We start from the raw sequence: 11,454 nt of genomic DNA on the forward strand, positions 1-11,454 counted from the left end.
TTGCATAGCACAGTGGACTTAGGGCAACTTAATAGGCAGCAGCACTAAGTTTGTGTTGCCAGAAAAATGTTTAACTTGAAAGCTTTGTGTTAGATAACACAGCAGTTACAACAACCTTAGGATGCTTGTTAAAAGAATGCTCAAGGTTAAAACCAGTCACAATTATGCTGAAAAGTTGTTAAGGGCCACTTGGCTTCTCCAGAAAGCAGCTTATCTACTACTGTCCAAGTCAGACTACTCTTGAACTAGGACAAAATAAACTTTTTTGCAACTTAGGAGCAAGCTGTGTTATTATTGGAGTGCTTGAAGTCCTCAGACTATCTCATTGTGTGGTCAGTCTGTAGCCTTGGGTGTGTATGTCTAAGCAAGCTGAATTCTAGTTTATCATCTGTAGAACACGTGGACCATAAGCAAAGAAAGCCTTTCAGCAACAACTTTTGGAGTTCAGATGCTACCTGTTGTGTTTTCTCCCATTTTTTCCATACTACCCTGGCAGGGAGCTCTGTTCTCTTCCCCTCTTGTCTCTCTGGTGACTAAGAACTAAAAATCAAGCTTGCAGTCCTCTTCTGGTTTGGAATCTCTGGGGTGAGAGATGGCCAAATTCACTGTCCCCAACACAAATGTGCGTTCGTGCTGTACAGAGAGAATCTCTGAAAAGTAGGAGTTGTCTCATTCCGTTTCTGTACTAAGGAGTGTCCTGGATGAGGGAGCTGATGTATAACATAATCTAGAAGATTACTAGAGGAAAGTATCTGTCTTCACTTACCAGTGTTTATCCCAGAATGAATGCTTGAAGATGATTAATTTGCATTACTGTACTAAATGTGTGTAGCAAACAGGTGTGAGTAAAATACTCTGCATGGAAAAATACTGCTACTCAAGATGTTTGAAAATGCAGTCCTGAGGGCAATTCTTCATTATTGTCATGTTTGTTCTTGTATGTGGTAGTCAATGAGAACTCAGTTTGATTTGTTGCTTTTCAGAACATAGTCAGACAAGGGGCAGAGAATCTTCACAATCGCCATACCCCAGGGCAGGTTGCCCAGACTGGTCATGGAATTGTAAACCTCAAAACACAGGGCATGTAAACTGGATTGCTTGGAGCAAACTGCTTTAAGGGAGAGGTTTGGACTGAGCAACATCCAAAGGTCCTTTCCAGGCTAAATAATTCTATGGTGTGTTTGTAGGTTGACAATCCCTTAGTCCCTAGTTAATTTTGTGTAGGGCAGCTAGTTATCCTGAAGGTTTTTCCAATATAGCGTGCTCTGACTTCTACTGTAGGCCTCCTACTTCCATCCAGTAGAACTTGATGGTGTGATGTGTCATTCCAGTATCTTTCTAGAGCAATCATGTCCGGGCAAATCTGAGACTCCTGGTGGGCTTGTTCCTTCTGTGCTTCTGGAATAATTGGCACTGCTATAAATCAAGGCTGGTATAGCCACTTTCCTGAATGGTTTGCTGTTCTCCTTACAGTACTCTACCAGGATATGAACAGCTGGGGCCCTAAGTTGTCCTGTTGTGATGACAAAAGTGTTGCTAACCTAGCATCTCCCTTTAGTCATCATGCATCTGGAGTATACATCTCTTCCCCACCCCCCCCAGTGTGGGAATCCTGACTGGTGACACATCTCCTTTTGTATTGGTCACTTCTGCTTTTGTCCCCAGTGTGCTGTTCTTAGAGCTGCTGATCTGTGCTAATCAGAGTGTGGCAGCTGATGCTTATGTTTCTGTCACAACTACTGTGTCCAGCTACTCTTAAAAAATAGCAGTACTATTTTTAAGAGGTCTCCAGCAATTAATTACTCTGTTTTCATGACACACAAACAAAGGCTTGTTAACTATACTTGTTTATTGAAGCTTACTCTTTTATGGCTTTGCAACATCGGGAGAAGCATAGGAACTGAGAATTTCTTGCAGTAAAGCAGGATTTTGCTTTTTTCAAATGCAGATAGATTTGCAGCATCAAAAGGCAGGAAGACTATAAAATAAATGCTAATGCCATGTCGTAAGACTTTCTGCTGGAAGCTTTTGCAGCTTGTTCCTGCCAGAATTTACTGTGTATCTCTTTTTTTTTCTTAGCCTATGTAGAGAGGAGATCAAAAGTCATCTTTCTACCTGTAAGCAGATCTAAGGTATAGCTCTGCTTCCAGGTTGAAACTAAGCTGCATCAACATTAAAGAAATATTTTAGAAAGGTGTAAAGCCTTATAACAAGAACAATAAAAACACTTAATTTCATGTTTGAGAAAGTGTTTTTTTTTTTTCTTTGGAAACTGCTCTAGATAGCAGTCATGTAGGATAAGTTTACAAATAAGAACAGCTTGTTCAGCTAGTAGCTCCTTTGAGAAACCTTTTGCACTCTTATTAATGGTATTGTTGTCACAAGTAGAAGATATTTGTTCTAATACCTTGTTCCTAATCATACTTTAGATGTCAGTGACATGGTTTGCTTGCCAGTGCATTGAAATGGCCCGTTCTTCAGGCTTGCTGGGCAGGGTTTTAATCTAGTCTTTCAGTGCTAGTGAGATGCTTTACCTGCATGCTATGACCTGATGTCACCAATGTCATGGATGGTGACTGTGTTTCTCCTGTCTGCAGATCTGACTGATTGCCTGGCACTTCATCTGTGGCAAGCAGGACAATGGCTGCCAGCAAGAGCAAGAACCAGAGTTCCTTGGCCCTCCATAAAGTAATTATGGTTGGCAGTGGAGGTGTGGGCAAATCTGCACTCACTCTTCAATTTATGTATGATGAGGTAAGCAGCTTTTGGTTCAGCTTCTCTAGAACACCACTGGATACATCTTACTAAACTTTTTTAGTGGGACAGGGGAACTAAATGTAAGTAACAAAAGACCTGATGACCTGACTGTCAGGAGAAGAATGTAAGAATCTGGGAAGGTGCCCTCTGGGAACATATTTGGCTAAGGGTGACAAAAATAAAGCTTATTGGTGAAAGAACAGTCTTCAAAAGTCATGCAGAATGTGAATGTGCTTGTCCTGAGAGGCTGTCTTGTCTTAATAGAGGCTGTTACTGGTTGGCATTGTACTTTAATTTTGTTGCAGTTTCTTTTAGGCCAGTTAAGGTTGAAGTCAGAAGTAACGTTCTAGCTCATTCTGAGCTGGATGATGAAGTAGGCATGTTCATAGCATGAATTCTTCCATACTGGTATACAGGAAGCTTGATCAGACAATCCAGGCTAGTATGTGAAGGAATATACATGATCCTGTAGTTCAGAAGTTAGTATGTGTGGACAGCCTATAGATAAATACTATGTGTGATGTGAATATCTGAACAGGTGGCATAGGCATTAGTGAAGGCCAGTCTGATTATCAGGCTCATGGCACAGCCTTTTGTTGCACTTTGAGGCTGAGAGAAAGGAGGTGGAAAGGTAAAGAGGCTATGTTGGACGTGTGCTGCCAGCACAGAGCTACAAGTTGAACTGGCGGTGGCTTTGTGGGTCTGATCAATATTGAATGGACTAAAGTATGTGCCTGTGTAATCATGGAGCAGGTTTTCATGTTCGACAGCCGGATGCTGTCATGTACACCTCTTGCAGCTTCAGATAGCTGTACCTGAAGTACACTCAAATGCCTTTTCTTGAAGTGGGAGATCTAGATAATGCTACCAGGTTGCTGGTAGTTTGTACTGTATCTTTGTCCCTTAAATTGTGCTGAAATTGCTGAACAGTGTTTCATGTAGCAAGACTGTTTCTCTTGACTAGGCAGACTGGCTCTTTGATGTATGAAGTGCTTAAATAATTTGCCTTTTATAGTAAAACTAAAAGTGGTGGAACTTAGTAGCTGACTGAATTATGAGAAGGTTTTGGGGAATTTAAATGTCAATTTAGTGACAAGAGAATGGATATGTACAAATACTGAGACCATTTGACAGTAATTCTAAACACTAATCCCTGTCTTATCTTCTTCAGTTTGTAGAAGACTATGAACCTACTAAGGCTGACAGCTACAGGAAGAAAGTAGTTCTGGATGGTGAAGAAGTTCAGATAGACATTCTGGACACAGCAGGACAGGAGGATTATGCAGCTATCAGAGATAACTATTTCCGCAGTGGGGAAGGATTTCTTCTAGTCTTCTCAATAACAGAGCATGAATCCTTTACAGCAACAGCAGAGTTTCGGTAAGTAGTTTCTCTCTCAGGCAGGGGGAAATATCTGGTTCCTATGTTGCTTTTACAACTCTTCTTAGGATAAAGAGCTGTAGGGTTTTTTTTGTCCATTACCATTTGATCAATAAAAGTGGCAACCCAACCATTTAGCTCTCAGTAACTGGTAACTTAAACCACGGTATCCAGCCTCTGGCTCTGGCTGACTTCATGCGTTCAACTTATGAGTACATTACGCCAGCAGCAACTTCAGGCAAGTAACAGATTCTTGGACTCGTAAAACATATTCAAGCCAATTTTCAGTCTTTGTGGATGTGAAGTTTAATTATCTTAGAGCAGTACTTCTGGAATTAAGTCTGCCTTTTGGCCAGCTTTCAGACACTGTATTGCTTACTGCTAGAAGCAGGTGCTCTAAGGAAAGGAACGATTAGCCTCCATGCTCAGGTATGGATTGGTGCCAAACAGGGGTTGGCAGCCAAGCAGTACTATTGTAGGAAGATGTATTCCTAGAAAGACATACAGTAGTAGTAAATGCTTCCATTTTTGTTCTTGGGATTAGCAGTTCTAATGTAAAAATCGGCACCAGACTGAGCACAGAAACTGCTTGTGTAGTGTAAAAGAAAAACAAGGGGTTTAATCCATTGTTTTGGTCTCAGAACTCATGTAGCCAGGTTCTTCAGGGCAAGTGTTCTAACTCTTAATTGATAATAGCTGTTGCCTCAGTGTAGAAGGGAATCCAGAGATTCCCTAGGACAGCTGTACAACTTGAAGTAAAACTTGCCAAAACATAGGGCAAGTGTTAGGAGTTCCTTACGTTTGCCAGAATAAAAGCTCTTTATCAGTCTGGCTTATGTTCACTTTGCTTCAGTGGTATGAGGTTAACAGATACTAATTGTTAATGCCAGTGCAGGTGCCAAGGTGGACACCTATTTCTAGGGTTTTCTTAAAGCTATGGCAAACTCCCCTTGTACTCTAGGACTTTGTCCAGGTTCTTAATGCATTATACTGTTCCAACAGTAGTAGGAGATGGCATCATCTTTTAAGAGGTATAAAAATATTGTTCCTTTGTCACGTAGTACTTGCGTGACTTTGCTAGACTTCAGAAGGCTGATAATTGTGGGGCACACAAGCAGAGCTGTTCTGCTCACTTGGCTCTAACTGGAGCACTTAAAAGGAGATAAACAGTTGAACTGTTGTAGGACTGCAAAACTGAGTACTTGGACTGTTCCTAGTGTAAGATGGGGGGAAAAGTCAGATACCATTCAAAAAATGGGAAGAAAATGAGACACTTGGAAGTACTCAGCTTGGGTTTTGGCTTGTGTGCTTAAGTGAAATATAAGGTTAAACTCAAGGCTTTGGATGAAAAGGAGTAGGAGTGTTTATATTGGCAGTTTGTGTTTTTGTCAGACTTCTGTAACTAGGTTAACTGTGTGTTGGTTCAAGATTCCAGGACAACAAACAATGAAAAACAATGCTAGCTGTAAAGACAAGCAAGAAGGACCCAAAAGCTTTGACATGGAGAATCTCCTACTTTTCAATGGGTCAGAAGTAAATAAATAGTGAAAATAGTTAAATATATAGTTGGGCTGACATGTAAGAATCAGCTCCTTGGAAAACTCTTCCCTAGGAAGGACGGGAGGATTGGGTAGTATGAGTCACTGCCATCACAGGCTAAACTACAGATTGGTGGTATTGATCCTGTAACTACCAGAATTCTTCAACTATGAAAAAGTTGAATACTGAATGAGCTATGGGCTTGTCCTTAAACCTAGCTCTCCTACTGATGCTATGCATTCAGTGTTTGCTTTAAGTGCCTCTGTAATCTGAAAATGTGTGAAGGTACAGTTGAACACAGCAGCAGAATGTCTGCTTCAGTGTTAACTGTTTTAGATTCTCATGTACTCCACAGACATTCAGTTATTTTGTGGATGGGAAGTGCAAGCATCTGAAGTAGTGTGGTAACTCAGTGGGATGAGGGGTTGTAGCATTATGCTCATGTCTAGTTTGGCTCTTGTTCATAACAAAATGAAGCAATCTAAAAATAACTGTAGACTGGTACAGTTCTTCCAGAGTCCTAGATGAACAGCAGCGCGTGTCAGTCTGGTTTCAACCCATGTTTTACTCCAAAAATAGCACAGACTTTGAGACTGACCTGCAGCATCACTCTGTCTCCTTTCCTGGATGCCAATGGGTCCTTTTTAGAATGACAAAGGATAGCTCGGTTAATGCTGATGGTTGAAATATTTTCTTGGAGTCTTTGAAGGAGGAAGGTGGCTAGCATTTTAATTCAGCACTATTTAGTAACTCTCTCCTTTGTGTAAAGTTTAGGTAGTCCATTAAGAATGCTCTCTGCCAGCTACTTTACACAGTTCCGAACCTACTGCCTTGCCAAGGTCTTGATGTTGCCCAGACCTATATTGAAGTGGGACGTAGACGGGAAATTGAAGATGGTGACTGAATGCCAAGGCAAAACTTGGTGAACGTGGCACTTGTACTCTTTTCCTCATTCAGATGTGAACTCCTGTTGTGAGTTGCTCTTCAGCCATACAGCTCTTCTTTATTAGAGCCTGGGTAGTAAGCTTACTAAATGGTAAAACAGCTTTCCTGGAACTGTGAGGCTTTTATTAGTGTGAAGCCCATAGCATTAGTATGTTAAACTTGGAGTAATTTTAAAGTGTGCTCAACTGTTGGGAAAGGTACTGTTAAATACTGTTATAAACACTAATGTGCAGACCACTTGATCCACTCCTGATAAGGATGGGGGTTTTGTTGCTACTACTAACACACATCTCTGTTTTGAATACCTGATGCATTAGGGAACAGATCCTGCGTGTGAAGGCTGAAGAGGATAAAATCCCTTTACTGGTAGTGGGAAACAAATCTGACTTGGAAGAGCGCAGACAAGTGCCTGTAGAAGAGGCTAGAAGTAAGGCAGAAGAGTGGGGTGTGCAGTATGTAGAAACCTCTGCTAAAACTAGAGCGAATGTAGATAAGGTAAGACAAATGACACCTGCTCAATTACATTGTTACTACTTGTTTAGTAGCTGAGTGTCTTAATTCTTGACTACTGCTGGGACAAAAGCAAATCCACAGTTGGGCTTCTGAAAGCCTAGAGTATCAAAAATAAATGAACTTACTGGAATGTGTACACTTAAGCAAATACCTAGTTTAGAGGAGCCAGAGACCTGGTACAAGTTAATGCTATTGTCTTGTTTTAACTGTTTGTACCTGAACCAATAGCTTTCCCATATACCTTGGGTAAATGGGTTTAAGGATTCCCTGAAGTATGTTATTTTGTTTATAGGCTGCATCCTATTGTTATAAGAGCAATAAATGGCAAGCTATAGACACTTAATTGTTCTGCCTTCCCTACAAAGCTACATATAGTGTGGCTAATGTTAAAGATTTCACTTTTGTTTTCTGCCAAAACTACTTTGAATTGTGATGAGAACTCTTCTTGCTATGTCCCTGTCCTGTTTTGATTTTTCCATGCTGGTCTAGGACAGTCATTCTCAGCACATTTCTGCTGCTGGCTTCTTGTATAAACAGTGGTGGTGGGTTATTCCAGAAGACACATGAGTTATGACTATGGAGTGTTTGCCCAGTAGGGAAAAATCAATTTCAAGCTTCCCCTTCATTCTGTGTGTAGTGGGGGTTTCTTGAAGAAGAGGGTGCCTTTTTACTTCGACAATCCACAGAAGATGGTCTGAAATTAGTGTTGGGCCCCCTAAGGACTCCAAAGGTGTGGCTTGGCAGTTTGCATTTGTTTAAAGATTACAAATTTGTAAGCGGTTTTCTCTTTGGACAAAGAACATTTGCAGCTAGTTATACTCCAAGTTCTTGTAGACAGCTTTCTGTTCTTCTAGTCTATATTAGTTTTATTAATGGAGATGCGGCTGGTGCATAAGTTACCTAGTAGGAACTCTATTTCTCATTCTTGGCTAAAACAATGTATGTGAAACTCCTGAATTGAGAACTTCTGGTTATAAAGGACATAGCATAATTTAAATTTGGTAAAGAACCATTCTGACTTGTGGAATGTTACTAGGAAGTCAGACTAGCAGATAGTATAAACTGGGTGATATAGTAAAACATGAATACCTAGACTTGCTTTTGCCTATGGGCTGTCTCATGTGACTAGCAAATGCCTAGCCTGTTTTATACTTAGACTAGCTTTCTGATCAGTTGGGATTAACAGCAATGTAGCTGTGTCTGGAGTGTACTAGCATGGTGTTCTAGACTTGCTCTTGTAGGTCTCCTCTAGCTAGCTTGTGTGACATGCTAATATCCTCTATATAAGCACTGTTTTGTGTATGTTAAGACAAGTTGTCACCACTGTGATTGTGCATTGACACTGTACCAGAATAAAAAACTTTAAGAGGGTGTTGAATGATAAACTATTGTATTTCTGATCAGTAGTCTAGTCTTGTTTCCAAGTATCAAAGACCTGTGTAGTTTCCCATTTAAAAAAACAGTCTAACTCTATAGAGTGACACCTAAGCTCTTGTTCTGTGATCCTTAAAATACTTTTTCCCAATAACTCTCTACAGTAAAACAACCGTTGCATCTGAGGTGTATGTACTTAGACATCAGGTGTACAGGGGTGAAATCTGCTAGAATTTTGGAGGAAACATCAGCGTAATGACTTTCTCTGAATCTTTCTTATAACACGGTCCGAGAACTTTCTGTGCCTGACACTGTCACTTGAATGCTGCAGCTTTTTAATTGTAAAACAGGCAGAATACTACCCAGCAGAGTGTGCTTGTAACTACATGGAAAGGACTGGACTAAATGCTTTGCATAGTTAACAAGAGTCATTTGCCGGGAAATGTCTGTTAGGCACAGACAAATGTTCTCGTGAACTCTGACTGCTACTTTTGTGCAAGACTGATATTCAATAAAAGGCTCTTAAAAGGGGGCTATTGAATGATTTGGTAGCCAGGTAAGATTGTCCTACTTCTTGCCACTGCTTGACATGCTACATAATTCTGATGATGAGTCTGTCACTGGGATCTATGTCTAGACTCACTTCTGCTTCATTAGGTACAGTGTGGTGCTACATCTTTATTTGCTGCTGAATACAGTAGTTTTTATCTGCTTTCTGGTGGTAGATCTTGTTTAATTTTTCTTTATTTTTCCCTCCTAGGTATTCTTTGATTTAATGAGAGAAATCAGAGCAAAGAAAATGTCAGAAAACAAAGACAAGAATGGCAAGAAAAGTGGCAAGAACAAGAAAAGCTTTAAAGAAAGATGTTGCTTACTGTGATGCTTGGGAACTGTAAATATCTATCTACAGGTGGCATGGATAAGATACCACTAAGGATATAGGGCTGGATTCATGAAAGGAAGTCTGTATTGACTCCCTTATCTTTTGCTTTGCATATCACACCTTCAAAATGTGAAAACAGAACTTTGAACCCATTTCCGGTATCCAACAAAACCTATGCCTACTTAAACTAAAATAGGCTCTGTCTTCCCAATGCCTTTCAAAACTAGAAACAGTTTCAGAACTACAATCCTTCTGGTTGGTTATACAAAGTACTTTCATATTAACTTCCTAGGTTACTCTAATGTTTCTCTGAATATGTTTCTCTTGAATCTCTACTGGCCTTAACAAGCACAGCTGTTCAGGTTCAAGCTTTTTTTTCCTACTGCTGCCCTCCTTGATGTTGCAAGCTGCAGAGAAGCTAGATGACATCTGGTAAAGGGTTTGAGTCTCCATCTTCCGTTAGTTGTCACTGATATTTCTTACACTGAAACCCACTGGCTTCCTCTCCACACTCCATGTAAGAAATAGCAACTGACACTTGAGAGTCAACTCGGAACAAACTTTCTTCCATGTTCTGTTTAGTCAATACAGCATTCATGAATCAAGCCTATGGACTCAATTCAGACTATTTAGGCAATGCAAAAATTGATATTTAAATACTGGCTAGATGCATTCCCCACTGGTCTGTCTTCTCATCCTTAAATTAGTGGTATGGGGTGAGAAAATGACTGTAAACCTTTTTTTTCAAAAGGCATAATATCACCATCTCCTTGAAATGCTGTCCTGGGTTTCTTCCATGTATCGTGGCTAGATTCAATTACACTCACTCTACATCCATAATCCTTCCCCTCCCTGGTACTGGAATAGTGAAAATCAAAGTGTTGATTTCATTGGTTTTGTTTGTATTGGAACACTTGTGATCATGCTGGAAAAGTGGGAACATCTGCATCTGTCTCTTGTCTTGCTGAAGATGAAAACTTTAAGGATGGGTCACATCACACAATCATGGCTTGGAATAGGTGAGGCCTATGTGCTACCTCTCAATGATTAGCTGGCTAGTGAGTTGTATGGTATCAAAAAGCAAATGAAGTTAAGCAGTTGCCATGTCTGTTACTCACTGTTAATTTTATATGTACTGTTTCTGATGCACAGCAACCTAGCACATGAAGATGCATGTTGAGTTTTGTTGTCAGTTATGCAATGGTGGTCACGTATTGATCCACAAAAACCAGCCTAGAAATAGAAGAAATGTCAGTACTTAGCAGGTCCTCTTATCAGCTGACTGAACTGAGCTTTCTGATGTGGTTTAAGTGCAGTTGCCAAAAAATACTTCTGTCACTGTTGTGGAAAGTAACTGCCTCTTCTGATTGGGGAGTCTCTTAATGAATTATGGCTATCTTCTGTTTTGAGGGAGTAGAGAGACTTAAAGTAGTGACTGTATCTTGCTTGTTAACCAGATGCTTAAAACAGTTACTTGGTGAAAGGAATACGCTATGTGGCTGTTCAATGAAGCACACTGCAGCACTAAATTAACAAATACTTTTTGAGGTGAAGGAGTAGTGAAACTGTTCAGTACTTAGTATTGTAATCTGAGGTTGAAAAACATTTTTAACATGTACTAGATTGCTCTTGTGCATTCCACTTCTGAACTTTGAAAAAAGTAAGATGTGTTAGATACCAGAACCTCTGTTGCTCTGAGGTTTCACAGGGACTTATCGCAAACTCATTGTCTTCCATAACTAGTTCAACTTGTCAGGCAACTCATTGGATTGGGGAAACTGTACTAAATAAAAGGTGCTGTAATCTTCATTCTTGTCAAGTTAAATTCCTTCTTTATTAATGTTATCTTGTATGTGCAGAAAGAATGGTTAACCAATTCTGGAACTGTTCATCTTGGAACAGCGTAATTAGTTGGTATTATGAAGCCAACTTGGCAATACAGTTTTGAAGCAGAGGCTGAGAGCCTGCTGGCTTACAGAACTTGTCATTTGAGCTGTATCACCTATGTCTAAAGCCTAAGCACCTAATGGGACACTTGGAGCTGTAACACTTTGCTAACAAAG

The 11,454-nt window shown here is 40.2% G+C and overlaps 1 protein-coding gene across 3 annotated transcripts in view; it reads left to right on the forward strand.

Annotated features, from left to right (window-relative positions):
• The window catches only part of RALB (RAS like proto-oncogene B), a 50,678-nt gene extending 39,478 nt beyond the window's left edge, over positions 1-11,200 (forward strand). For all 3 annotated transcript variants that reach the window (XM_087733163.1, XM_087733162.1, XM_087733165.1), the window contains exons 2-5: positions 2,598-2,754; positions 3,929-4,137; positions 6,939-7,116; positions 9,269-11,200. In XM_087733163.1, the coding sequence (XP_087589289.1) occupies positions 2,641-2,754; positions 3,929-4,137; positions 6,939-7,116; positions 9,269-9,388 (621 nt within the window). In that variant the 5' untranslated portion in view covers positions 2,598-2,640 and the 3' untranslated portion in view covers positions 9,389-11,200. The remainder of the gene's footprint in view (positions 1-2,597; positions 2,755-3,928; positions 4,138-6,938; positions 7,117-9,268) is intronic.
• Positions 11,201-11,454: the final 254 nt, after the last annotated feature.

Source organism: Nipponia nippon, unplaced genomic scaffold (assembly GCF_047370975.1).
Source record: "Nipponia nippon isolate SJK-2023a ecotype South Korea unplaced genomic scaffold, ASM4737097v1 scaffold_5, whole genome shotgun sequence".
Classification (NCBI taxonomy): Eukaryota; Metazoa; Chordata; class Aves; order Pelecaniformes; family Threskiornithidae; genus Nipponia; species Nipponia nippon.